The 27,036-nt window shown below is 54.3% G+C and overlaps 1 protein-coding gene across 12 annotated transcripts in view; it reads left to right on the top strand.

The window, feature by feature from the left end:
* Window positions 1–3,926: 3,926 nt before the first annotated feature.
* The window catches only part of ANO1 (anoctamin 1), a 90,802-nt gene continuing 67,692 nt past the window's right edge, over window positions 3,927–27,036 (top strand). For 7 of the 12 annotated variants that reach the window (XM_082340612.1, XM_082340610.1, XM_082340608.1 and 4 more), the window contains exons 1-3: window positions 3,928–4,217; window positions 4,616–4,788; window positions 12,223–12,555. In XM_082340612.1, the coding sequence (XP_082196738.1) occupies window positions 4,681–4,788; window positions 12,223–12,555 (441 nt within the window). In that variant the 5' untranslated portion in view covers window positions 3,928–4,217; window positions 4,616–4,680. Of the gene's footprint in view, window positions 4,218–4,324; window positions 4,463–4,615; window positions 4,789–12,222; window positions 12,556–27,036 lie in introns of those variants that run through there. The other 5 variants (XM_082340605.1, XM_082340613.1, XM_082340606.1 and 2 more) reach the window with 4 other exon arrangements.

Raw genomic sequence — 27,036 nt, 5'->3', positions numbered from 1 at the left:
AGGGAAATCTATATTGTGCCAAAGATGGGACGGGGGGGGGGCGGGTTAAGAGTGGAGAAATAAAGTAGGAGACGTGAGGAAGACGGAGCAGAAATGGGCCTGAGTGCCTGGATGGAGCCAGCAGAACAGAGATGAGTAATGCCAACTGACTCAGGCCAGAAGGGCTTCCAGGAGGAGGTGACGGGCTGGGTTCTAACTTACCCTGGGCATGTTTTGAGAGTTCCTAGGAATTCTCAGAAGGCGGGCCTTGGGTTAACAAAACACATAAAACATCTGAAAACCCTCTGATGGAAACAACACCCATGGAGTCTGTGTGGGTGGGGGAAGTCCCCCAGACAGAGCTGCATGCTTTGGCTACATTCCACAACTCTGGGCTGGCAGTTTCCGTGCCCAAGGAGTCTCCCATCCAGCTGCAGCTTGCAAGCTTCTGCTCAGAGGTCTGATATCATTCGAAGGAAGGAAATGACAGGGGTCCCGTCTCCCACCCACCGTATCTCAGTTACACATTCCCCAGGCACATCTTCCCCGGGCATAATTACACCCTGAGTCACTTTTAGCATGTTAGGTCATATACCTGTGGGGTGTTCGTTTCTTTCCTACAGGGATTGCCCACCAGATACTCGAAGGGGGCGCAGGGCCAGCGGGGGATGGGTGGCCATTGGCGCTCATAATAGCCCTGAGTCATGAGCTGCTCACTTCTTCCACACTCCTCTCCCCACCCAGGCTGCCCGTGAGTCAACGGCATTTATTTAGCACCTCTGAGTGCAGAGATCTGTCCTGGGAAGAAGGCTGCCCCGTGCAGGGGTGGCCAGAACGAGGGACAGAGCGGCCTGGTGTGCCCTGGGCTGTGCCAGCCCCTCCACCAACTGAGAGCAGCCCTGGGGGGGCATCTGTGTATTTTGTAAAAACAAATCATAACTCCCACCTCGTGTATCTCTAATAAAAAGCCAAGTACCTCTCCAGGCCTCCATTCCCATCAGAGAAATGGGGGCGGTAAGATCAGCCTCCTGGGTCCTCCTTGCAGCCTGGGAATAGGGTTCTCCACAGGGAGGGGTTTTGCCCCCAGGGGGCACCTGACAGTGTCTGGTGATGTGTTTGGTTGTCACACTGGGAGGGAGATGGTGCTGCTGGCATCTAGTGGGAGGAAGTCAGGGGTGCTGCTGAGGATGTCACAGGGCACAGGGCGGCCCCAGGACAAATGACCATCCAGCGCCAGATGTCGACAGAGCCAAGGTGAGGAGCCCCGCCGGAGAGCGCCATATCAGAGAGACCTTTGCGGGAAAAATCCCTGCCCCGGGCTCACTATGGCCTCATTCCACTCGCCGTGCAAAGCTTGATTTGCTCTCCTGGGGAGGCTCAGACCGGTGCCACTGAGCAGGAAGAATGCGAGACGTTCTCTCTTTCTCGTGCACAGTTCTTTCTTTCTCCTGCACAATGCCAAGGAGATGAAACTGACGTTGCAAAGAAAACACCACTGGAAAGGGCCCCCTCCTGAGCCACTTACAAAGGAGGCATTCACCCGGTAGCATGCTCGGCCTCCTCTCCTGCGTCCCTTGTCACTCTGTGCTTGCACTCCTGGTGACTATTAAAATGTCAGCAGAGATGAAAGTGCCTAATGGTGGGTGACATCACAATGACACGAAAAGGCAACACGGTGGCAGAAAAGGGTGAGCCGTGAGGCCCAGAACTTCCCATAATAAAAGGTACCACTTAAACTAATGAGACGGGTTTTTACTAATTCATGAGCGGGGAATTAATCCTGCTGGTGAAATCAGTCCCTTTGGATCTTTAACGGTGAGAATCACTGAGTCAAAAAGAAGAAAATGCAAAATTAATGAAACAGTTTATCTAGAGGATCTGTTTATAAGCAATTAGCGATTCAGAGTAGAGACAGAATCCCAACATGATGGCCCGTGAGACAGTGTAAGGCAGGGAACCCAGGAGGTGAAATCATCACCAGAACAAAAGGGACCCTTTAAAGTCCTTCTAACTTAAGAGATACCTCAGCTAGAAGCATCCCATTCCTCCTTCCTGATTTGGTGGGAATGTTTTTACTACTTGTTGGTCCCTGGAATCCCAAGACCCAAGAACCCCCACCCCCACCCCCCGGCCCAGGCCATAAGTGGCCCGGGGACGGAATTGATCCCAGCTGGCCCATGCTTGCACCTGATCTGTGCAGAGGCCACCCTGCATTTCCCCTCCCCTTGATGAAGCATTTCTACACCGTCCACCTCAGAAGCTTAGGGGAGGGGGCGAGAGGAAGCAGATGCAGGGAGGGGGCAAAGCAAGGAAATCGACTGTATGTGGCAAAGAAAGTGATGCTTTACAGGCAAGCAGATGTCTTAAACCTGGCTAAGGCATGAATCACAGAAACAAGTGGAGAAACACAGCTTTTGGGGCAAAGCCAGAGGGGGCGCTGTCTCCGGAGGAGGTGGGGAGCTGCCAAGCCTGAAAGACTGTCCCCCACCCTGCAGTCCCCAGAAGGGCTCAGGCACAAAGCCCCCAGGCCCTCCCAGGGTCAGCAGTCAAGTGTCACCAGCCAAACATTTGGAAATGCCAACGTACCTAGAATTGAGGAATTACATCTTTCCTCTTTTCTTCACAGATTATATCTCGTAGACTTCCACAAGACCCTTTGCCACATGAAAATAAATTTAGAAAGATGGTACATTAGGGTTACACAATCTTGGTTGTTTACCAACACGGATAAGAGAATGAAGTTACATAATCTTCTGTGTGTGTGTGTGTGTGTGTGTGAGAGAGAGAGAGAGAGAGAGAGAGAGAGGGAGAGATTCTTCCCAGCCCTGAAAACTTGAACTTTTAGGGGCAAGGTCTCCCTGGCGTGGCAGAAACTGTGGAGGACTGTTTCCGGCCTTGGGCAGCCTAGCACACTTCTCCAAACCTACTCTAGCTGTCCAAGGTGCAGATAAAGAGTCCTTTAGGGCCACTCAGCTCCCATTGGCAAGGCCAGCCCAAGGATGGAGTAACCTTCTTGCGTTTCTCCAAGTTCAAGAAATTCATGAACTTGAGCCTAAATGGGGGAGGGAAGAAGGTCGACAATGACAAGATGATAGTTTGTAGTAACAGTGGTGGCCACTGCCCAGCCTCCCCTGTGCCCGGCACTGAGCTGCAGCTTCACACACACTAGATGCTCACGGGAGAAGACGGAGTCTCTGTGAGGCTTAAGGAGCCTCGTCCAAGGTCACAGGGCTGGAAAGTGCCAGAGCGGGAACCCAACCCCATCCCATCTCCCCCACCCCGTCCTGTCTGATCCCAGAATGCATTCTTGGAACCACAGCAGGCTGATGACATCATGGCCTTAGAAGGCAACTTTATAATCATTCTTTAGAATCATTTCTGTAGGCCCTGAATGTTCCTCCGTGGCCATTTGACAAGCAATTATTGAGCATCAACTGTATGAACCCACTGTAAAATGAGGTGGAGTAAAGAAAGTGCTGTAGTCAAGGTACAGGCAGGTTCTTGGGCCTGAGTGATTGGGTGAGGAGCAGTCCAGGATGACTTCTTGGAGGAGGTGGCATTTGGCACACACACCTTGAGGATCTAATGGCATGCAGAGGGGCAGAAAAACGGGAGACTTCATTACCACTGGGCAGGGTTGCTAGTGTGGCCCCCGAGGGCTAAACCTCAGCATGGTTGCCCCCAGAGACCTGCATCCCCCTCCTGCAGGGATGGAGGATTAAAAATGTCCTGAGTGCCAACTGTGTGCCCGAGCCCTGCTAGTCCTGGGATGAGACCATCCAAGTCACCGTCCCTCCCTCAGGGAGGCAGCAGAGCATCATGAAGGAGTGCAGGCAACTCTGCATGAGCTCCCCACCCCCCCCACCCCCCCCACCCCGCCCACACTTCCTTGGCCTCCGAAGTCCCCAGCCCCCTCTGCAAAAGGAGGACCAGGGTGTGGGGTTAAATGAGATGAACTGTGTCCCAGACTCTGCTCGTGCCTAGGCACAGAGAACTAAACATTCCATAAATGGGGGCTGCGGGCAACCTTAGGGGGCTCCGGGGAGCTGGAGCGGGCATGCAGAAAGCAGGGGAGGCTCCCCCGAGGAGGTGAGAGCTGAGTGACGGCCGGCCGGAGTCAGCCAGCGGGTGGAGCGGGAAGGGGCAGGGAGAGCATTCCTGACTTCAATCTCAGAAGCGTGTCTCCCCTGCAAGGTGACCCGCAACTGAACTGCGAGGAGCAGAGACTTTTCTGCAAGGTAGGGGCTACTGGACCTTTCCTCCCTGACGTGAAATCCGGGCCACCAAGGGGCGCTTTCCCCGGATAAAAATAAAACTTGGAGGGGCCCGCAGGAATGGAATACTTTCTTCCTGTGTTTAAATTTCTACGGAAAATCTGACCCGCGTGGCCGCCGCCCCGGCCATAAGCGGGCGCACAGCGCGGATTATCTTTCTTGGAGGCAAAGGAAGCCGGCCGGCGTGTGGGCCCCGCGGGACCGGCAGGGTGGGCGCTCCCGCACCGCAGAGCGCGGGGCCGGGGCCGGGGCCAGGGCCGGGGCCGGGGCCGGGCGGCGCGGGCGGCGCGGGCGGCGGGCGGAGCGGGAGGCCCGGCCCCCCGCGAGCCAGCGCGCAGCGAACGCCGCCTGTCCGCTTGCAGAGGCCGCCGGGGCCGTGGATGGGGAGGGCGCGCCGCCCGGCGGTCCTGGCGCACAGGCGGCCGCGATGAGGGTCAACGAGAAGTACTCGACGCTCCCGGCCGCGGACCGCAGCGTCCACATCATCAACATCTGCGCCATCGAGGACATCGGCTACCTGCCGTCCGAGGGCACGGTGAGTGCGGGCGGTCGCGATCCGGCGGGAGGGCCGCGCACCTGCGCCGCGCCCCGGACGGGCGCGACTGGTGGGGGGCGGGGCGCGTCAGGTCCGCGGGGCTCGGGGCGCGTGGGGGGGCGGCCACCGGCCCCATATCCCAGCCCGCAGCCGCTTCGCCCGAGCGGGCCGCTGGGGCCCCGGGTGGGATAGCCGCCTCGCCCCGGGAGGGTGGCAGCCTCCAGGCCCCCCGCGCCGCCACCCTCCGGGGACCGACCTGTACGGGGCGCGGAGTCCCCGGGGCGGCGCGGGGTCCGGCACGGGAGCTCCGCACACCCCGGGCAGCAGGCGGGCGCCGGTCGCTCGAGACTGACTTTCCGCGCTGGTCCCGGTCCCCAGCCCGGCGCTCGCGCCCGACCTGGATGGTAGCCGGGCCGCGTGGGCCAGCGCCTGGCCGACCACGTGGTTGGGTCCCCTGGCTGGGGTCCCCGGTACCCCCACCACTCTCTCTGGGGCGGAACCCAGCGGTCGTAAGGATCCCCGGAGGGCAGAATTCGCCCAAGTGGGTTTTGGCTTAACGCTGGAACGAAGTTTGCCTGAAGGGGGAAGGGCTGAGACCAGCGCCCTCAGCCGGGGAGCCCCGCTGCCGCTAGTTCCGGGGCCACAGAATAGACTCCCCTTTCTCCCCGGTGCCCACACAGCCACTGCCAAAGCCCCTCCCCAGGAGATGCGGAGGCCCCAGCCCCGTGTTTCCCTCTGACCAAGCCCAGGATTGCCCTAGACGGCCTCTCTAGCCTCGGCCGGAGTCCGGCCAGGTATCCAGGGCGGTGCCTGCGGGGTGCGGTCCGGGAAAGGCAGAGACCCTCCGGCCTTGCACCCCCTGGGGTCGTGACTGGGCTCCTGTGGGCTTTGGGGGTGTCCTCTACAGCTGGGCTTGCGCAGAAATGCTGGCAATGTTAGGGACCAGTGTTGGTGGTGACCTTGAAAGTTTAGGGTCATCATTTCAGCGCACACTGTGTGCCTGCTGCGTGCCAGGCCCTGTGGGATCCTGGACACCACCAGAGCAAACGAGCCGGGGAACCCCGCCCAGCTGGGGCTTAAGGAGCAGTGGTGGAAGTTACCCAAGACAGCGACAAGGGACGCTTCCAGAGCGATGGGCCAGCCGCTGTGTGTTAACTCCTTTCACTCTCTCAGTAACCGTATGGGGTAGGTGCTGTTACCACAGATGAAGAAACTGAGGCCAGGAGGGGGCAGATGACTGTCCCATGTCACCCACCAGCTGGGAGGAGAGCTAGGAAGGGCCAAGACACAGAGGCAGGTGACCACGGACAGCCTGTTGGAGGGATGAGCATTCTGAAGGAGAAGGGGCCAGTTATACCCATAATGGGGTGGGGTGGGGCCTTTCACACTAGGAAATCACATATTTGAAGACCCAGAGGTGGGAATGAGGGGGACACCAGTTAGGAGACATGAGGTAGGGGTGGCAGCTAAGGAAATAGAGAGAAACAGACATTCCAAAGTAGACCAGATTCACCTTGAGAATGAACGGGCTGTGAAATTAAAAATGGAGCCCTTGACAAATGGCCCCTGGGCTCTGGAATTTTAGTTCAGGCACCCATTGTCTATCCCAATCCAGAAATTCTCGGCTCCCCCAAACTCTGGTGAGGGCCACAAAGTCTGCAAAGAGGCAGCTCGGCTCTTATTTCAAGCTTTTCACAGCCCAGAAGCAAGCAGACAAGCCCAGAGGAGACTAGTGACTTATTTTGCACACAACTCTTAACGGTGGGGAGGCTTCAGGTATGACGGGCTTGGAGGGCTGTGAATCAGGAGCACGTGGGCGCAGGAAGGAGGGCTGAGCAGCGTCCCACCAGAGAAATGGCCACAGACAGGCTGGAAGCAGTGGCTTTAGGAGCTGGGGGCCTGTCCGTGCAGGGCAGGCAGTGTGCCAGGGAGAGCCTCCGAGGGCATCCCCGGCACAGCTCAAGCCAATAATTGTTGCTCAGTCATTACTTTGAGTCGCCCAGCGAAGGTGGCTCTGTGCAGGCAAAAAGGCCAGAGGGCGGGGACTGCATTTCAGAAAGTTCCCAGCCCTTCCCAAACATGCATCGCATACTTGGGGTGTCAACGTCATTTAAATCGGCCATCAGAATACACCCCTCTCAGGCAGGCTGCGGTTTCCAGCCCCTGTCTCTGTGCCTCTCCTCCCTCTGTCATTCCCAAGTTCAAGGGTAAAAGTCATTTCATTGTTTCTGTAAAAAGATGTGTAAGTGATGACTCAAAAGCTAGAGCCCAGGTTGGGTGCAGTTTCATCAAACTTAATTTCATTAAGTTTTCTTTATGTTAATCTTTGAGTGTTTCTACTTTCTTCCTTCAAACTGACGGCTGTCAGTGGCCCGGGATCTGTGTCCCAACAAGCCCAGACACCCCAGGGACAGGCACCCGATGCTGGCATCTGCCTGCCTTCAAGATAAGAGCATCCTCTTTATCTGCTGTTGGCGATGATCTGTTGATAGATCACGGAATTCGCCCAGTAATCATAAATTGATATGCAGTGTGAGTGATTTAATCTAAATTTTTTTGGAATAAAAGTGTTTAAGAGTGATGTTCCCTTCGGAGTTGAAATTCAAAGAGTCCCAAAATGGAAAGAAAGTTTGCAGGTCACCGATTTCATTTTCCCCATGAAATGGAAAAAGTGAATACAGTAGATTCCCTTAGAATGATCGTTGAGACTCTCCCTGACTTGGGCTATTTCACCCAAATGTGTGAATTCCGTTCCTGGAGCTCCAAACTCCAGGTAAGAAGCCAAATTAAAGAACGCACTGGATCCTGGATATTGAGAACAGACTTGTGGTTGCCCAGGGGGAGGGGTTTGGGGAGGGATGGAGTGGGAGGCTGGGGATAGCAGATCTAAGCTATTATATAGAGGATGGATAAAAAACAGGGTCCTACCGTATAGCACGGGGAACTATATTCAATATCCTATGATAAACCATAATGGAAAAGAATATTTTTAAAAAGAATGTATATATATACATATATATATATCTGAATCACTTTGCTGTACAGCAGAAATTAACACAACATTGTAAATCAACTATACGTCAATTAAAAAATAAATAAATAAAAATAAATAAATAAATAAAAAGAAAGAATGCACTGGGTCCCAGTCTAGCGACCAAGGTGTGGATACAGGGCTCCGTTCTCCTCTTCTGCCCTTTTCTAAGAGTCTGGGGAGGAAGTTTGCAGAGACAGGTAGACTGCCCTCTCGCTGTTTGTGGTATTTGGGTCAGGGCACACCTGCTGTGAAGGGGACTTTTGGCCCCTGACCTCTTCCCACGTAACCTCAGACAGCCATCTTTCTACCTTCCTTGGGACAGCTCGGGGGTTCATCTTCAAAATACGTTCAGTTCTCCCATCACACTTGGTCCTCACGAGAATCCTGTGACCTAAGTCGAGGAGATGTTTTTGTCCCCATCTCGCAGATGGAAAAACTGAGGCTCGGAGCTGGGGGGTGTGGTGTTTAAGCTCTGGTCTGGCTGGGTCTAAGCTTCGATGTCCTTGATCTGGTGGCCCCTACCAGTAGCAGAGTGCAAACCCCACACCTCTGTCATTCATTCCCCCATGCATGCCTTCATTCCAGAACCGTGCGTTCGGTGCCGAGCATTAAAAAGATGAATGAGAAATCCCTCGCCCTTAGCAAAAGTGCACCAAGAGGTCACTGTCCCTTTCTTAAGGATACAGAAGGGATATTCTGAAGCTTTCCCAAGCCTTTGAATTGGGAAGTCAGGCATTCAGTCTAACCCATATCGCTCCCACTGCAAGTTAGATCTTTGCCTTTTTGTCCTGTCCTGCACAAGAAAAGCAACCACTCTGGCTCCATGGAAGGGCCCCATAAGGTCACATGGCCACCCTGACAGCCTCTGTGGCCACCCTTACAGCCTCCTCGCTGTGCATCTACCTCCCCAGCTCCCTCTGAGCCCCGCTCAGAATTGCTCTCCAAACCCTGCGGGCCTACCAGCCTGTGTTGAATGTACTAGGAAGAGAGCCCATACTTTCTGTTTGAAGACTGCGCGCCCCTTACACTTATTCGGGTAGGATCATCCCCAATTTTTAAAACCAAGATGCAGACAGACAAAGCAACTTGCCCAGGATCACACAACAAATTAGTGACAGGGCCAGGTCTTGGGGGAGGATCTGGGACTCTCACAGCAGCGCTTGGTTCTGCCTCTTGCTGGACCTGCTCCCTTTTCCACTGCCACCATCTTTAACTTGTGGTCCACTTCGACCATGAGATTATTTTTTCCTGTCCTCCCCTAGTTCTTTACTTATGCCATGTTTCAGTTCCCAATTAGAGCAAATTTCTGTTGAGGGTTCACCGTATCCCAGGCCCTGTTGTAAACCCTTTACACATATTAACATGTTTAATCCTTCCAACCACCCTTTGAGGGAAGTCATATTAGTTGAGGGAGGTCTGTTTATTCCCTCTGGCCCTCATCTTACAAAGAGAAGTCCAGAGGGACAAAGATATTAAGCTACGTGCCTAGGGGTAACACAGCTAGAAGTGGCAGAGCTGGTCTTCAGATGAAAGCAAAGGACACCCATTCTTGTCTGGCCTCCATGCTACCACTCCCCCCAATGGCAGGAGATGTTTAGGGGATGTTTATGTGCTCCCCAGACTGTCAGACTCTGAGGGTCCTCGATCAGGCCCCAGTGGATGGATGGGCGTTCAGTTTTGAACCTGGTAACATTTTCTTGTCTTGTGTTGGTGGGGAATTCTCTCCTTACGTTAATTTCCCTGCTCTCTGACTTGATGGGGGTCACTCTGAATTTCCTTCCCATTCACTAAGGACTCATTGGTCCACTTTGCTCAGTACCAGCCATTATTCCAGCCAACCAGGAGCATTTCTGGGACCCACACCAGGTGCTGAGCCCGCTGTGTGTGCAGCAGGTCCTGGAGGGAAGTGCATTAGGGGCAGTTCCTGGCCCAGCCCCCGGCGTCCTGCCAGCCTGCTGAGGGGCCCCCGTGAGTTAAGAGCTTATGTATGGACGGCTCCGAGGCAGTCCCAGGACATGAGATCTGGAGAGGTCAGGGACCTCAGGTCACAGAGGACAGGGGGTGTGTCAGTGCTGGGGCAGCTGGGGAGAACTACGAAGGACAGAGGAGGGAGGGAAGGCGTACAGCTGGGGAGCACAGCACGTGCAAAGGCAGGGAGGAGGGGGTGCGATGCCCTGGCTCTGGTGTGTGCCGGGGTGCGGGGTGGGAGGGGAAGCTGGCGAGGTGGTGCAGGCAGGAGACGAGGATGACCTCTCCGGCCCTCGGGAGCGGCACACGGCCCCTGGCTCAGCTCAGAAGATCCGCGTTCCCCGTTTGGAAAATAGGGATGAGCCCCTTGTAGAGACGCTGAGAGTCTGGAGTGCCCAGGATGCTGGCGGCAGGCGGTGTGCCCTGCCCGCCCAGAGCCCGCGTGTCCACCTGGCTCTGACCACCTCCCATGCTCTTGCCCTGCCCGTCAGCAGCAGCGTTATTCCCCAGCGCTAGCCAGCGTCTTCCACGTTCCCCCCCAGGCAGTCTTCGGGTCTGGCTTTTCTGCCCACTCTCCTGCGAGGAGAGGCACCACCTTTAGCGGCCAGCTCCCCGTGACGCTGCATTTCTCTGCCCTTCCTGATATAATCCAGGAGAATGAGCACCTGCCTTCACACCGGGATGGAGGGCAGGGAGGCGGGACGGGCCCGGGACGCCTGTCCCAGGGGTTAGAGGGAGAGTCCGCCCAGCCCAGACGTTCTTTTACTCAGTCCTCCTGGCCGCCAGTGGGGGCGGCTTCTATTATCCACCCACTTTACAGAGGCAGAAACCGAGGCCCGGAGAGGGTAGAGTATCCCCCCAGGACTCGTAGCTGGAGAGGGACCATGCCTGGACTTACCTGAGGCCTCTCGCTGCCCACAGCTCCCCTCCACCCTGACCTGACCTGTGGTTCCAGGAGCAGTGAGGGTGGAACTGCAGCTCAGCTGAGCGGCTACACTCACCCTAACAGTGTCCAGTGGGGCAGGCCACTGGGGATCAGCCGGGGAACAAGGGCCCGATCGCTTCACCCGCGTGAGCCCCATCTTCCTCCAGGTCAAGTAGCCCTGATTATAGTGGCCCTCACGCGGGGACTCCGTGAAAGGATGTGCCCCATGCTGAGAAATAGGGTCACCCCAAGTCCCTGTTCCTGTTGAGGAGGGCCGCCCTGGGTGTGCAGACAGGATTCCAGGCTGGGCTCAGGCTGCCTGCGCTGTCACCTCGGGTGCCCCTCACCCCACCGGGCCTCAGTTTCCCCTGACAAATTGAGATAAACAACTCTTTCCCGCCTCTCCTGCAACATGACCCACCAAAGACGCTGGGGTGGCCCATGGTCTCTATCCTGGGCTGGTGGGGGCTGGGCCTCCCTCCTCCCACCCAGGCCCCCAGCTCTCCCAGCACCAGCCGCCCGCCTGGGTGTGGGCCTGGCTCCTTAGCCCTGGTGCAGCTCCGAAGACTCTGAATGGTGCAGAGTTGCTCATGTGACCTCTTCCCAGCATGATTTTATTTATTTTCTCTTATTTCCTAAGACCAGCTTGCAGCAGAACCTAATACCCTCAGTAACCAGCCGAGTCCCACGGGGATGCTGGAGATCCGGGTGTGGCTTTAGCAGAAGCCATGAACCGCGGCACCTGGACTTTGAATCCTCCACGCCAGGCGGGCTCCCGTCTCCTTGGCCCCCTGGAGTCCTTCAGGCAGATAAGGATAAGGAAACCAAGGCAGGACTGTATGTGCAGCGACCCACCCTGAATCCCGTCACTACCGGCCACCGCCCTCCCTCCCCCACCTCGCTCTGGCCCCTGAGACCACCCCCCCCAGACAAACTGCGGTCTGGGAGTTGACTTGGGAGAGTCCAGACTAACACAGTGGTTGCCTGGCCCCGACCACACAGCTAATCAGTGGCAGAGCCGGGCCAGGCGAGGGCCGGTACAGTCCCGCAGCCACCCTGACATGACGTTGCCACGCCTGCTGGCCGTCAGAGGTTGCGATGTGCAGAACCTGAGCTCAGCTCCGCTCTGCCTGGGACCCTGTGGGCCTGTGCGAAGAGTGCCCCCCCAGGGGGTTGGCCATGCAGATTTCACATCGCATTCCAGCCGCCTGGTCCCTCCCGGGCAACCTGAGCTCGCTGGGGAGAGGCGGGGGGCCTTTGCGTATGAGCACCCAGCCTGGCATCTTCATGTGCCGTGAGCAGCGACGTCTATTGAATGTCAGCTCCTTGAAGGCAGGGCCTTCTGCAGTGTTCTCAGCCATCTGGGCCCCTAGTGATCACACGGCATGAGTGGAAAGAGTTGGGGTGGGGGCAGGTGGGTGGCCAGGTGTCTTGGAGACGCGCTCCCCTCCGAAGGCCCATCCCTGAGCCCTTGACGGCGAGTGGCTTTCTTCTTCTCGCCCCGCAGCTGCTGAATTCCTTGTCCGTGGACCCCGACGCCGAGTGCAAGTATGGCCTGTACTTCAGGGACGGCGCGCGCAAGGCGGACTACGTCCTGGTGTACCATCACAAGAGGGCCTCGGGCAGCAGGACCCTGGCCAGGAGGGTCCAGCACAGCGACGCCGGCCTGGCCGCCCGCAGCGCCCGGCAGGACCGGCCCCTGCCCGGGAAGGCGGGCCCCGTGGGTGCGGGCGAGCCCGAGCCCCCGCTGGACTACCACGAGGATGACAAGCGCTTCCGCCGGGAGGAGTACGAGGGCAACCTGGCGGAGGCCGGCCTGGAGCTGGAGCGGGACGAGGACGTAACTATCCCCTCCTCCCGGGCGGGCGGCCGGGCGGGCGGGAAGGGCCTTCTCCCGTCACCTGCTCTTAGAAAAGCGCCGAGGCCAGCGCCCTTCTGCGCGAGTGTGGGGAGCCCGAGCCAACGGCCTCCCCACATCTGCCCCGGGGAGGGGCTGGCCTTCTTGGCAGTGACCTCCGGGGTCAAGGCATTTCCTGCTCTGGTCAGTTCCTCCCCTGGGAAGATGGGCAGATGACCGTTTCACGGGCGGAGGACGAAGGTCTCCTAGGAGTCTCCCTGGCGCTTGACCTTGGCTTCTCGGGCCTCGGTTTCTCAATCTGTCAAAGGGGGAGGTTGGCCTGGCTGATCCCCGGCGGGCCCCCCGGCGCACTGAAATCTGTGACCGTAACACTGGTTTCCAGAGCTTCTCTCCTTGGCAAAGCCTGAGGGTCTTTCTAAGGGAAGTTTTCTGGGGAGAGCAAAAGGTCGGCCGCCTGGCCGGCTGGCTGCCCCGGTGGCAGAAGGCACGGCAGTGCACGGAGAGTTGACCTTGGCAGCCCTGGGGACAGCGGGGCGGCCCCCTCAACTTCTCAGCGGGTTTGCTGATGCTCCCCTGACAACTCCTTAACGTCTCTGTGCACGGTGGGGTGGGGAGCATTTCTCCCATGAACAGCGGGGGTCAGTCCTCTAGCCCGCAGGAGCTGTCGCTGTGCAGATTAACCAAGAATCAGCCAATGTCTCTACAACACGTTAGGAGCAGAAAAAGTAGTCAGCAGGTTGACTTAGGGACCCATGAGTACATCGTGAATGTTTAAAATAGAAGTTGGTCTTAGTTGGCTATTTTCATCAATGAGAACCACCGCGTCCTTAAATAGTGAAGGCCTTGGGTCTGGTGGTGAGGAGGCTTTTGGGGGTACCTAGACTAGAAAGCTACAATAGCGGAGCCGGTATGAACGCTGTTTCACAAGATGATGTTACTTCCCCTGAAAGCAACCAGATATGCTCAGCGGGCCTCATTCTACCTTGACCTGGTTGGTGGTAGAGGCGTCTTGCTCTCAACGGGGACCACCCCTCTGGGTGAGGCTTTGGCTGCCGGCAGGTGTTGGTGAGTTCTGGCTGTAGGGTTGGTTCCCACTGGAGTTGCGAGGGCGCGAGGGACCTTAAAACGCTTTGATGATCAGGAAGCAAAGGTTGGATCCTGACCGGGTGACAGAGAGCCTGTCTCCCTGACTTCAAGGGCCACAGCTGCAGACAGGCCTGTGCTGGTCCTTTGGAGGTTTCTGTCTCACTTTGTCTTAGACCTGAGCTGAGGCCGCTCGGGAGAGAGAACAGTCATTCACGCTGACTTTTCCCAGTCCCGCCCGGCCAGCCCCACGGCCTTTTGTCGAAACAATACTGCTACGATACAGGCTTGACTTCAGAGTGTCCTTTATAACTGGAGGAACAAATGGCCTTCGTTGGAGGCAGGGGAGGCTGGAGGGAGGCTGGTGGCAGAGGCGTCTCCTGGGAGCTGTGATCTTGGGCACAGTGTTACGCGTGCCTTTTTGTTCACCGAGAGATTTACTCTCTCTCACTTTCCTGACTACAGCTCTGAAATCTCATGTTTGAAAGGACATCCCCGCCCCCTGGGTCTGGTAATTCACTCTCCCTCTCCGGGCCAGATCCCAGACCTGTCCTTTGCAAGACTTATTAAGCCTCCCCATCTGTCAAACAGAGATAACAATCGTGTTTATGTCACTGGATTGTCATAAAGTACTTAACTCAGAGTCTGGCAGTCGGGGAATTCTCATTGGCTGATGTGAATATTCAATCATATATTTTTGCTCATATGGAAATGGAATGGCCGTGCTCATGAAGGACAGAGGAAAGAATCTTTCCAAGTCCAATTGAATACTACACCACACATATCTTTTTAAAAGCTCCATGACTTTGAAATAAATAGCAAACATAAAGACATTGATTACGGCCCCCAAAAAAGATTGAATTGTCCCAATAAGTGATGAGGATTCTGCACCCAATTCCAACACGTACGGGTTGTTTTCCCCACGCCACCCAGCACTTCTCCGACACCAGCTGGGTGTCCTACAACTTAACTCAATTTGGACACCACCCATCTGGAGGTAGCGTCAGACCCCAAGGTTAAGGGCTCTACAAGGCCACCCACCCCCCACCAGCCATCACTTGCAAGCCCAAGTTGTCACCTGTGCTCTGACCCACTGGCTACAGTTCAGAGGTTCTAAGGACTTTGGGTTCTGTTAATTTGCTAGAGCAACACACAGAACTCAGAGAACCTTGTTACTTACTAGATCACGGGTTTATTATAAAAGGAACTAACTCAGGCACAGCCAGATGGAAGAGGTGCACAGGGCGAGGTGTGGGGGAAGGGCGTGGAGCTCCCATGCTTTCTGAGCTCCATTCTCCCCAAATCTGCACGTGTTCACCAACCCAGAAGCTCTCCAGACCCTGTCCTTTTGAGTTCTTATAGAGGATTCATTACACAGGCACGATTGATTAGATCACTGGCCATTGGCGATTGATTCAACCTGCAGCCCTTCTCACCTGCCCAGACATCCGGGCAGGGACCAGAAGTTCCAACCCTTTAACTACGTGGTTGGTTCCCCTGGCAACCAGTCCCCATCCTTTGGAAAGGAGGTTCTTTCCAAAAAGTCACCTCATTCACCTAACAAGAGACACCGTTATTGCTCTCCCCACTTAGGAAATTCCTAGAGTTTTAGGGACTCTGTGCCAGGACCGGGGGACAAAGACTGAAAATCTATTTCTTATTACAAATCACAAGATCACAGTGACCCAAAATTTCGTTGATAATTTAGCTCTAGAGCTTAAAAAGCTTTTTCAGAAGTTGATTGGGTCTTTTTTTTTTTTTTTTAACATCTTTATTGGAGTATAATTGCTTTACAGTGTTGTGTTAGTTTCTGCTGTATAGCAAAGTGAATTAGCTATACATATACATATATCCCCATATCTCCTCCCTCTTGCGTCTCCCTCCCACCCTCCCTATCCCACCCCTCTAGGTGGTCACAAAGCACCGAGCTGATCTCCTTGTACTATGCAGCTGCTTCCCACTAGCTATCCATTTTACATTTGGTAGTGTAGATATGTCAATGCTACTCTCTCACTTTGTCCCAGCTTACCCTTCCCCCTCCCCATGTCCTCAAGTCCATTCTCTACATCTGTGTCTTTATTCCTGTCCTGCCCTTAGGTTCATTAGAACCTTTTTTTTTTTTTTTTAGATTCCATATATATGTGTTAGCATATGGTATTTGTTTTTCTCTTTCTGACTTACTTCACTCTGTATGACAGACTCTAGGTCCATCCACCTCACTACAAATAACTCAATTTTGTTTCTTTTTATGGCTGAGTAATATTCCATTGTATATATGTGCCATATCTTACTTATCCATTCAACTGTCAATGGACACTTGTCGCTTCCATGTCCTGGTTATTGTAAATAGTACTGTAATGAACATTGTGGTACGTGACTCTTTTTGAATTATGGTTTTCTCAGGGTATATGCCCAGTAGTGGGATTGCTGGGTCATATGGTAGCTCTATTTTTAGATTTTTAAGGAACCTCCATACTGTTCTCCATAGTGACTGTATCAATTTACATTCCCACGAACAGTGCAAGAGGGTTCCCTTTTCTCCACACGCTCTCCAGCATTTATTGTCTGTAAATTTTTTGATGATGGCCATTCTGACCGGTGTGAGGTAGTTTTTTTGTTTGTTTGTTTGTTCTTTTTATTAATTTATTTATTTTGGCTGTGTTGGGTCTTCGTTTCTGTGCAAGGGCTTTCTCTAGTTGCGGCAAGCGGGGGCCACTCTTCATCGCAGTGCGCGGGCCTCTCTGTATCGTGGTCTCTCGTTGTGGAGCGCAGGCTCAGTAGTTGTGGCTCACGGGCCTAGTTGCTCCGCGGCATGTGGGATCTTCCCAGGACAGGGCTCGAACCCGTGTCCCCTGCATTAGAAGGCAGATTCTCAACCACTGCGCCACCAGGGAAGCCCGTGAGGTAGTTTTGATTTGCATTTCTCTAGTGATTAGTGATGTTGAGCATCCTTTCATGTGTTTGTTGGCAAACTGTATATCTTCTTTGGATAAATGTCTATTTAGGTCTGCTGCCCATTTTTGGATTGGATTGTTTGTTTTTTTGATATTGAGCTGCATGAGCTGCTTGTATATTTTGGAGATTAATCCTTTGTCAGTTGCTTCATTTGCAGATATTTTCTCCCATTCTGAGGGTTGTCTTTTTGTCTTTTTTATGGTTTCCTTTGCTGTGCAAAAGCTTTTAAGTTTCATTAGGTCCCATTTGTTTATTTTTGGTTTTATTTCCATTTCTCTAGGAAGTGGGTCAAAAAGGATCTTGTTGTGATTTATGTCAGAGTGTTCTGCCTGTTTTCCTCTAAGAATTTCATAGTGTCTGGCCTTACATTTAGGTCTTTAGTCCATTTTGAGTTTATTTTTGTGTACGGTGCTAGGAAGTGTTCTAATTTCATTCTTTTACATGTAGCTGTGCAGTTTTCCCAGCACTACTTATTGAAGAGGCTGTCTTTTCTCCATTGTATACTCTTGCCTCCTTTATCAAAGGTAAGGTGACCATAGGTGTGTGGGTTTATCTCTGGGCTTTCTATCCTGTTCCATTGATCTATATTTCTGTTTTTGCGCCAGTACCATACTGTCCTGATTACTGTAGCTTTGTAGTATAGTCTGAAGTCCAGGAGCCTGATTCCTCCAGCTCTGTTTTTCTTTCTCAAGATTGCTTTGGCTATTCAGGGTCTTTTGTGTTTCCATACAAATTGTGCAATTTTTTGTTCTAGTTCTGTGAAAAATGCCATTGGTAGTTTGATAGGGATTGCATTGAATCTGTAGATTGCTTTGGGTAGTATAGTCATTTTCACAATGTTGATTCTTCCAATCCAAGAACATAATATATCTCTCCATCTGTTTGTATCATCTTTAATTTCTTTCATCAGTGTCTTATAGTTTTCTGCATACAGGTCTTCTGTCTCACTAGGTAGGTTTATTCCTAGGTATTTTATTCTTTTTGTTACAATGGTAAATGGGAGTGTTTCCTTAACTTCTCTTTCAGATTTTTCATCATTAGTGTATAAGAATGCAAGAGATTTCTGTGCATTAATTTTGTATCCTACTACTCTGCCAAATTCATTGATTAGCTCTAGTAGTTTCCTGGTAGCATCTTTAGGATTCTCTATGTATAGTGTCATGTCATCTGCAAACAGTGACACTTTTACTTCTTCTTTTCTGATTTGGATTCCTTTTATTTCTTTTTCTTCTCTGATTGCTGTGGCTAAAACTTCCAAAACTATGTTGAATAATAGTGGTGAGATTGGGCAACCTTGTCTTGTTCCTGATCTTAGAGGAAATGCTTTCAGTTTTTCAGATTTGGTCTTTTTTTTTTTTTTAACATCTTTATGGAGTATAATTGCTTTACAATGGTGTGTTAGTTTCTGCTTTATAACAAAGTGAATCAGTTATACATATACATATGTTCCCATATCTCTTCCCTCTTGCGTCTCCCTCCCTCCCACCCTCCCTTTCCCACACCCCTAGGTGGTCAGAGAGCACTGAGCTGATCTCCCTGTGCTATGCGGCTGCTTCCCACTAGCTATCTATTTTACATTTGGTAGTGTATATATGTCCATGCCACTCTCTCACTTTGTCACAGCTTACCCTTCCTCCTCCCCATATCCTCAAGTCCATTCTCTAGTAGGTCTGTGTCTTTATTCCCATCTTGCCCCTAGGTTCTTCATGCAGATTGGGTCTTTTTTAAATGAAAATATTACTGTGGCATAAACTAGACAGTTCAAGGTTTCAAAGCAGCTGGAGTTGAGTGTGACCATCTTCCTGCTGTAGTCTTTCAGATCATAACCGAGTTTCCCATGGGCCCCTGCAATCCCAGGCTTCCCTCTGAGGTGAGCTAGGCCCCGAGGCTGTTGAAAGGACCTTCGTTCGCTGCAGCCTGTTGCTTTCACCTGCTCACCTGAGACCAGAATCTATTCAGGGGCCGGCCGGCCGGGTGCGTGCAGTCTGCAGGGTGTATACGGTCCCCTGCCAGTGAGATTAGCAGAGAGATGCCCGGCTCATGACTCATTCCCGGGGTGTGCTCTGATTACAAGGAGTGAAAGGGTTTGCAGTTTGGGGAACAAGATAGCCTCAGAGAGAGAGCCCAGTCGCACAATCTTACCCACTTCGAAGCAAAATTTAGGGACTTACGTGCACTTTCCTGGGGAGAAAAAAATCCGTGGAATCCATCAGATACTCAAACAATGACGCCCAAAAGATGAAGAATCGTTGCTTTAAAGCGGGATTTCTCAGCCTCGGCACTGCTGGCACTCAGCATGTTGCAGCATCCCTAAATGCAACCAAAAATGTCCCCAGACATCGCCAATATCCCCGGGAGCCAACATTGAGAGCCTGCTTTAAAGGCTGGATGGGGGTGGAGGGGTGGGTGTGGAGGGCAAAAGGAAAGTGAGAGCGAGAGAAATGGGGGGGGGCAGATAAATAAGGCCTCCTGAGCACCTGGCAACCCCTCCTCAACTCTCTGCTAGCCCGGCTGTGACCAGGCAGCACATGGAGGTCACCAGCAGCACAGAGGTGTGTGACCTGCCTTTGCTCCCCCAGGGGCCAGCGGGTGTGTGAGACTGAGCCGCTCCTGGGCAGCGTGGGCCACGAGCCCCACACGGATGGGGCCCCTGTGTGCCGTGCGAGCCTTTCTCCCGAGTCAGGAGGTTTACTGTTGTGAAGACATCCCGTGATGACCAGTGGAAGACCGGCCTGGCTGAGGGCACAGTGGGGGGCGGTTCTTAGGGACACAGAATGGTGAGTGTCCTGGGGCTGCCGGAACCAATGACCACAAACTTGGGGGGCGGGCTTAAAACAACACAAGTTGATTCCCTCCCAGTTCTGGAGGCCAGAAGTCCAAAGTCAAGGTGTCAGCAGGGCCACGCTCCCTCCCAAGGCTCTAGGGGAGCATTCCTCTCGCCTCTTCCAGCTTCTGGGGGCTCCACGTGTTCCTGGGCTTGTGGCCGCATCCCTCCAACCTGTGCCTCGTCTTCACGTGGCCTCCTCCTCTGTATGTCTCTCCTCTTCTCATAAGGACACCAGTCATTCTGCTTAAGGCCCATCCTAATCCAGTATAACCTTACCTTAACTTGATTACATCTGCAAAGACCCCATTTCCGAATAAGGTCCCATTCACAGATACGGGGAGTTAGGGTGTGGACGTCTCTTTTGGGGGGTACCATTCACCGCGCTATAGAGCTGAGACTCTGCACAGGGGTGTTAGCCCAGGAGTGGGGTGGCTCGTGCAGGACCCCTAGAGGTACGGCAGTGGGTGGGGGAGGCATGGCTCGTGGCTGGAGGGCAGAGCAGGGCAGGTGGTCTGCGGGGACAAAGCCTTGGCCTGGCTGTCTCGGTGCAGGGCCCGGGATGTGCACGGGAACCCTGTGGGGTCCTGCCGAGACGCAGGCTCTGACTCAGCAGGTCTGCGTGGGCCCTGCACTGCGCTTCTAACCTGCTCCCAGGGCATACGACGCGGCCGACCCTGGACCATACTTGGAGGTGTGAGGAACGTGCAAGCCTGTTCCCCATGAGCCATCAGAAACATCCCAGGGAAGGGGCCCCCAACATCCACGCAAGCCCCTGATCCACCATTCAGTGCCCCAGAGGTAGCCCCAGACAGAGACCCCCGTACTGGGTACACTGGGCCAAGAACCGTGGAGAGGGAAGTGATGGGTCTGGAAGAAATGTGCTCATAACCCTCATTATAGGATGGATAGAGGTTGAGCCTGGCCAACAGGCTCTAACCATAGGTTCCCCACTGCTCCCACCCTCCCCCGGGCACTGCAGGCTCAGGGGAACCCAATGTGAACACTGCTTCCCTGCAAGAGAGGGGCCCTGGGTGTCAAGTTAGGGTCTGGCGCCTGATCCAGAGGAAGGCCCCCAAAGTCGGTTTCACACATGAGGGTCCAAGAGGGGTGTCCTGTCAGAGACCCCCTGGGACAACACACGTGATAGGAAATGAGGGAGGAAAAGGTCGTGGAGACAGGCGGCCCAGGCCTTCCTTCTCAAGGAGACCCTCCTCCCACCCCACCCCCGCCACGACAGTGGGGTCAGCGTCCAGGGTTCCCAGTAAACGGACAAGAGCAGCTTGTGGCCAACACATTTCCTTGCAACTGAAATCCATCAGCATTTTTCAAGTCCAGCCTCAAAGCTGGGACATTATTTATGTCCACTGGCCATTGCCAAGAAGGCCACACACTAAAATGCCGGCTGTGTGCTGGGGGTGACCGAGGCCCACACTGCCCTGAAGTTGAACTTGACCCCGGCTTTGGCAGAATTGTTAAGGCCGCGGACACGCGAACCCTGTAAAATCAGTTTGCTTTCATGCTGCTCTTCGGGGCTCCTCTCCTCGCCCCGGGGCTGGTGGGCTGTTGTTTCTCCGTGTTCCTACCCGAAGCTGGTGTGGGCCGTCGTGGCATCTGTTTCCCATCTTTGTGGATGTTGCTTTTGAAAAGCAAGTGAGGAACTGACTGCGGGAGGATGGGTGCTGCTTCCACACCAAACTTCGGGATGCACCGTCAGGTGGTGAGTGTATCTGAGCTCCCAATGAGGCTCAGACCCCGCCTGGCCCCTGTGAGGGCCACGTGTGCAGGTCCAGACCCTGCTCAGCCACTGGCCGAGCAGCCTCAGGCAAGTGGCTTCCCCCCTCTGGACCTCAGTTTTCCCATCTGTAGAATGGAGGTGATGGCACGTCCTTCCTCCTGGAGGGGTGGTCATGGGACAGGCAGGGGGACGTGTTTCTTGCAGTTTCCAGCTGAGGTTTTGCAGGCATGAGCTGGTTTCTGAGGCGGCTCTGGGGCTTGGATAAGCATGGTGATGAGCACAGAGGAGTGGTCCCTCCTCGCAGGCTGGGCGTTGGGGTGGGGGTCCTTGACTTTGAGGAACCTGAGGTCTAATCCCGACATCTGCATGTATAAGGACAAAGGCGCAACAGACATTCTCAGGGACTTGTCAGTTTGGAAGCAAACCCCAGCCCACCTGGTGTGGGCGCCCTAGCCTGCCATGTGGCACAGGGATCAGATCCCTTTACAGAGGGAAGGAACTGAGGCTCTGAGAGGTGGGGCAAGGAGACCAAGGCCACCAGGCCAACAGGGGCAGGGCCAGCACTTGAACCTGGGTCCTGGCTCCCAGTGTCACGCTCTTTGCCCTGAACCATGTGGTCTTCAGCCCCCCACTCCCATCCCCAGGCTTAGTGCCTCTGCCATGAGCCTCTCCTACAGTGGGATGTTAGGGGCCATTGTCTAGTCCTGAAGCTCTCATTTCTCCACAATTCCACCATTACGCGTTTATTTCTTTGGCCCTAAAGATTTTATGTCTCTTGAGTCTTAAGTGCTGAGGCTTTTACACACCCCACCTGACTTCCTTTGGGCCTGTCTTGGTTTTGTGGAAGCATACTTGCTATAAAGTGAATTCTGGACACTTTTTAAAAGTCATGTCTTTAAAGTTCCCCAAGGGCAGCTCTGCCCAGGTCCCAAGTAGTCGGGCTAAAATCTGTGTCATTCTGGCTGCAGTTCTGACATCCTCCTGTGTCTCTAGGCCTGTGGTGTGCCAGAGTCAGCTCTTTCTGGCTCATCAGGAATTCTGCCAGCCAGGTGTTAACACTTTGGTAGCTTGAAATAGACCATGGCGGGAGTATGTACACTGTGGAAATTGGCAAATGCTGCAGCTACAGATCAGGGTTGGTTTTTCCTTCCTGAGAGCAGGGGGGTTGTGGAGGGTTGCATACCTTACTGGCATCTCCTTACTGGCATCTCCCTGCTATACGCCCATGTGTCTCCCTTTCCTTGGAGAGGTCAAGTACCTTCAAACGTGTCTGTTGAATTTTCACTTCTCATTATGACACTTTTTTATTTCTGCAAGTTCTGTTTGGTTCTTTTCCAAGTTGGCTGTGTCATTTTTTAATAGTTTCCTGTCCTTTGCAGAACCTTTCTGTCTTGAGGTTTATTTCTTTAAACGAGGTGAGCACAGCTGATTTATTATCCATATAATCCTCTCAGAATCCCAAGGCTGAGGGGGTCACTTCTGCTGGTTCTCCTCCAGCTGTCTTCCATCCTGGTGGGCCTGGCACCCTTGCCCACTGGCCACCACCCTTATGTAGCCCATGATGGGGTGGGGGGCGGTGGTTCCCCAAGCCCAGGAGGAAGATGCCCCTGTCCAGAAAGGCTTGCGTTCGTCACATCTGAGGGCAGTATAGACAGAACCACCTTGAGCCAAGGTCACAACCTGAGGTGCCCAGACCCACTGGGGCGTGGCCTTTGGGACCAGGACTTCTCGGGGTGGTCCTCATCCCCCTCTTCTCCTGCTCAGCACCAGGACTGCCTGCCTTGTAATCCCCAGGGTTGGAGGAGGGAACCCTTTCTGGGTCACCTGAAAGTGTCATCTCATGGGGGTCCGGCTCCATGGGGGAGGGTCTTCTGTTAGACTCCCCATCTGGGGCGGGCCTGGGGCAGAAACCTCCCTCCCCCCTCCAGCCCAAGTGTCTGCATCGGTAGAAACCCCTTGGATGACATGGTCTAGGTTGCTCCTCTGGGTCTTCTCAGGTCTTCAGCAACTTTAAGACGTGCCATTTATTTTATTTATTTATTTTGTCCAGCATTTGGTGGCAGGCCATTGCGGGACCCTGACGCCTGGCCCTCCCCATGCCCACACCATGGTGCACGGCCCCGGCAGTTCTGGGACCTCCAACCTCCCCACACCAGAGGGACCAGAGTCAGGACAGAACCCAGCTCCGGGGCATCTGGCTCAGGGAGGGGACCCGACGTCTCACGATTTCTTCCTGCAGCGGCCGGGCTGCTGTCAGGCCGGGCACCAAGGTTTAAAACATCCCATATGTGTTCTTATCGAACTGGTCCCACGACCCCTTTCCCCAATCCTGCCAGATATTTCCCTGGGAGGGACCCCGTTGCTCACGTAAACAGCAGAGAGTGTTTTCCCAGGGAGGCCGGCCTGGGCACTGGTCCTTGACCACCATCGAGAGAACTCTCCACGGACTCGGAAGAATATATTTTGGGTCTTTGCATGCGGCTGAGCAGTGCTCACAGAGATAAACTTGGGCTGTAACGGGAAAGAGGGGGTCTGCCGCACGGGGCCGTCCGTGGTCACTTCTCTGTCATTTCATGGTGCCCCCGGGGCTTCCTGGAGCTGGGGAGGCAGCTTCAAGCTTCTTGGCCAAAGGAGTCCATGCAGGCGTGGTCTCACCAGCCTCAGGGTCACGGAGAGAAGCCCCAGCCCCAGCCACGGGGCTGGATGGAAGTGCTAGGAGCATCGGGGACTCCCCCACCTGTGAAGCAAGTCTTGTACTGCAAAGATTTGCAGCTGAGCAAAAGGGGGTTCAGAGAGGTTGAGTCACTTACTGGAGACAACACAGCAGCCCGCCAGGACTCGGACCCAGGCCGCCCAATCCATGGCCTCCCCCGGTGCCCACCCGACCTGCCCCTTGAGGGCAGCAGGAAGATCTGGGTTCCCCTTGCCCGAGCCCCCGGGCTGCCTCCTCTGGTCCACACTAGTCCACGCGTCCGTTCCCAAGCCCGTGCGCCGAGTCCCCAGCCCTGGGCCGTGGTGTCGGGCCCCAGGCTCCCTGCAGGTGTGCCCCACGCCAGCCAGCACACCTAGAGCCTTGCACATCTGGTCCCTGTGCCTGGGCACCCTGGTCCTTGAAGTAGCCTCAGGACCCAGCTCCTGGACCTGCTTCTTCAAAGCTTCCAGCCACTTTGATAAGCTCCCTGCACCAAGCCCTGTGGGGCTCTGACCTGCTGCTTCATGGTGAGTATCGTGGGCCAAGTGGCAGCTCCAAAAGCTGTCCTTCTGGAACCTGCAAATGTGACCTTATTTGGAAGAAGGGTCTTGGCAGATGTAAGTAAGTTACTGATCTCTGCACCAGATCTTCCTGGATTCGTGTGGACCCTAAATCCAGTGACAGGTGTCTTTGGAAGAGAAAAGAGAGGGAGACTTGAAACTCAGAGCCACACAGGGGAGAAGGCTTGTGCAGATGGGCACAGAGGTTGGGGTGATAGGGCCACAAGCCCAGGAAGGCGTGGGGTCCCCGGCGGCTGGGCAAGGCGAGAGGGCCCCTCCCCTGGAGCCTCTGGAGAGAGCGCGGCCCTGCCCACACCTTGGTCACAGACTTCTGGCTCCAGAAATGGAAGGCAATGAAATTGTGTTGTTAGAGCTGCCCAATCTGTGGCCATTGGCTGCAGACTGCCCTGGACACCCACAGTGAACTTGCAGAGTGTGAACCTCTCGGCTCCAAGGTGAGGACAGCGGCAGGGTCACCCTCACGGGCCTGTCGTGAGGCTAAATGAGTGAATGCGCACAAATGCCTGAAGCAGGGACTGGCACGTAGTGAGTGCCCGGTGGGTCTCAGCCTCCTCCTCCTCCCCGCCCCCGTCATCATCATTGTTAGGGGACTTCATCCGCTCGTTCAGTGGACACGTGGAGCATGTGCACTGCCCCGACGTGGGCAGCAGGGCCAGGGAGCTGGGAGGCTCCGGACAGGACTCGCCTGCCTGCTGGGGCCACATAGACAAGGCCTTTGCGGTGACACTGAGGCCCCAGGGAGAGGCTGGCTCTTTTGTCGTGGGGGGCATGGGGGCCTCTGCATCAGAGATGGAGAGATGAGCCAGAGTTCTGCCAGCAGGTGTGGCCCTTCTCTCGAGGTGAGGAAGGAGCCCCACATGGAGCTTGGCATCCGGGAGGGTCCCCTTGCCCAGGCAGGGTGTGGGCAGAGCCATCTGTGGCTCTCCACGTGGACGACCAGGAGCCCCACGTCTCACTGGGGGCCGAGGCTGGCGCTGGATGAATGTGTTTGGACCACTGAGGACTTTTTCTTAAAAATCAGTCCCAAGTGACTTTGACTCCGTTGCTTTTTGCCAAAAACCTGCAGTGATCCCATGAGCTGGGTACACACTGAGGCTGGTGACGGGACCTGGGGCTCAGAGCCCAGCGCAGACCCGAGTCAGCGCCACACTGAGTCCCGAGTGCCGGCCACACACACCCCCTGCCGTGGCCTGGCTCCCTTCTGCCAGGACCCCCGGAATTGTGGAAAGGTGAAGTGGGACCTCAACCTGGGGGCCCAGCGTGGGCTCCAAGCCCCTGGGGGTCCCCTTGAGATGTCTGGTGGACTGAGGACCCCACTGCCATAGGGCGGCTCTGTCTGAGGGGAATATTGTGTTTCTTTGCTTTTTGTTGCAATGGGGCACCCCAGTTATCTCGGGGTGATTGGGAAGTCTGCTGGTGTTACCTGCGTCTTAGATGGGGAAACGTGTTATCGCCACATTGATGCTATTCGCTCAATAAAGGGAATCTCTTAAACACGAAATGTACGGGGAACAGAGAAAACCAGAAAAATAGAGTTGTTGGGATGTGTGTGGTCTCACCCACGATTAAGAGTGTGTGTGGCCTGCATGTGAACCCGGGTTCCCACACCCGCCAGCTGCAAGATGCCAGGCCCCGACTTTCCACCCCCAACCTTACTGAGGAGTAATTGACAAATATAATTGTGTATATTTAAAGTCTACACTGTGATGACTTGATGCACATAGACACCGTGGAATGGTTACCCAGATCAAGGTAATTAACTCGCCCGTCACCTCACACAGTTAACTCTGTGTGTGTGTGTGTGTGTGTGTGTGTGCGTGTGTGTGTGCGCGTGCACATGCGCTGAGAACACTTCGATCTCTCAACACCTTTCAAGTATACGATACCATATTAGTAACTAGAGTCACCCTGCTGTTCATTAGGTCCTCAAAACTTAATCTTATAACTGAAAGCTGGTACCCTCTGACCTATCTCCCCATGTCCATCCCCACACCCAGCCCCTGGCAAACATCGTTCTACTCTACACCGTTTCTATGAAATCAGCATTTTTTTAATTCTACATATAAGTGATACCATGCAATGCTTGTCTCTCTGACCCATTTCACGTAGCAGAATGTCCTCCAGGTTCATCCACGTTGTCACAAATGGCAGGATTTCCTTCTTTTTTATGGGTGAATAATACTGCGCTGTATATGTCTACCACACTTTCTTGATCTATTCATCTGTCCAAGGACACTTAGGTTGTTGGTGTATCTTGGCTGTCATAATGCTGCAGTGAACATGGGGGTGCAGATCCTGATGTCATTTCCTTGGGATAACTACCCAGAGGTGGGATGGATGGATCATATCGTGGCTCTAGTTTTAATTTTCTGAGGAACCTAGGCGGTGACTTACTCTCTCAAGCCTCAGTGTCCCCCTCCGTGAAGCGGGGCAGTGGTCCTGCCTTTCCCATCGAGCTTTGGAGTCAGTTCTCGAAGCTCTTAGCTTGTGCAGTTCCTGGTGGGGCAGCACTCAGGGACCCTCGGCTGCCCAGTCCTGTCATTCAGACACGCTGGACCAGAAGTGACTCGTCCAAGTTCACAGCAGCTTA

Source organism: Balaenoptera borealis, assembly GCF_965194805.1.
Source record: "Balaenoptera borealis genome assembly, chromosome: 11".
Classification (NCBI taxonomy): domain Eukaryota; kingdom Metazoa; phylum Chordata; class Mammalia; order Artiodactyla; family Balaenopteridae; genus Balaenoptera; species Balaenoptera borealis.
This window is presented reverse-complemented; position numbering and strand designations above follow the sequence as displayed.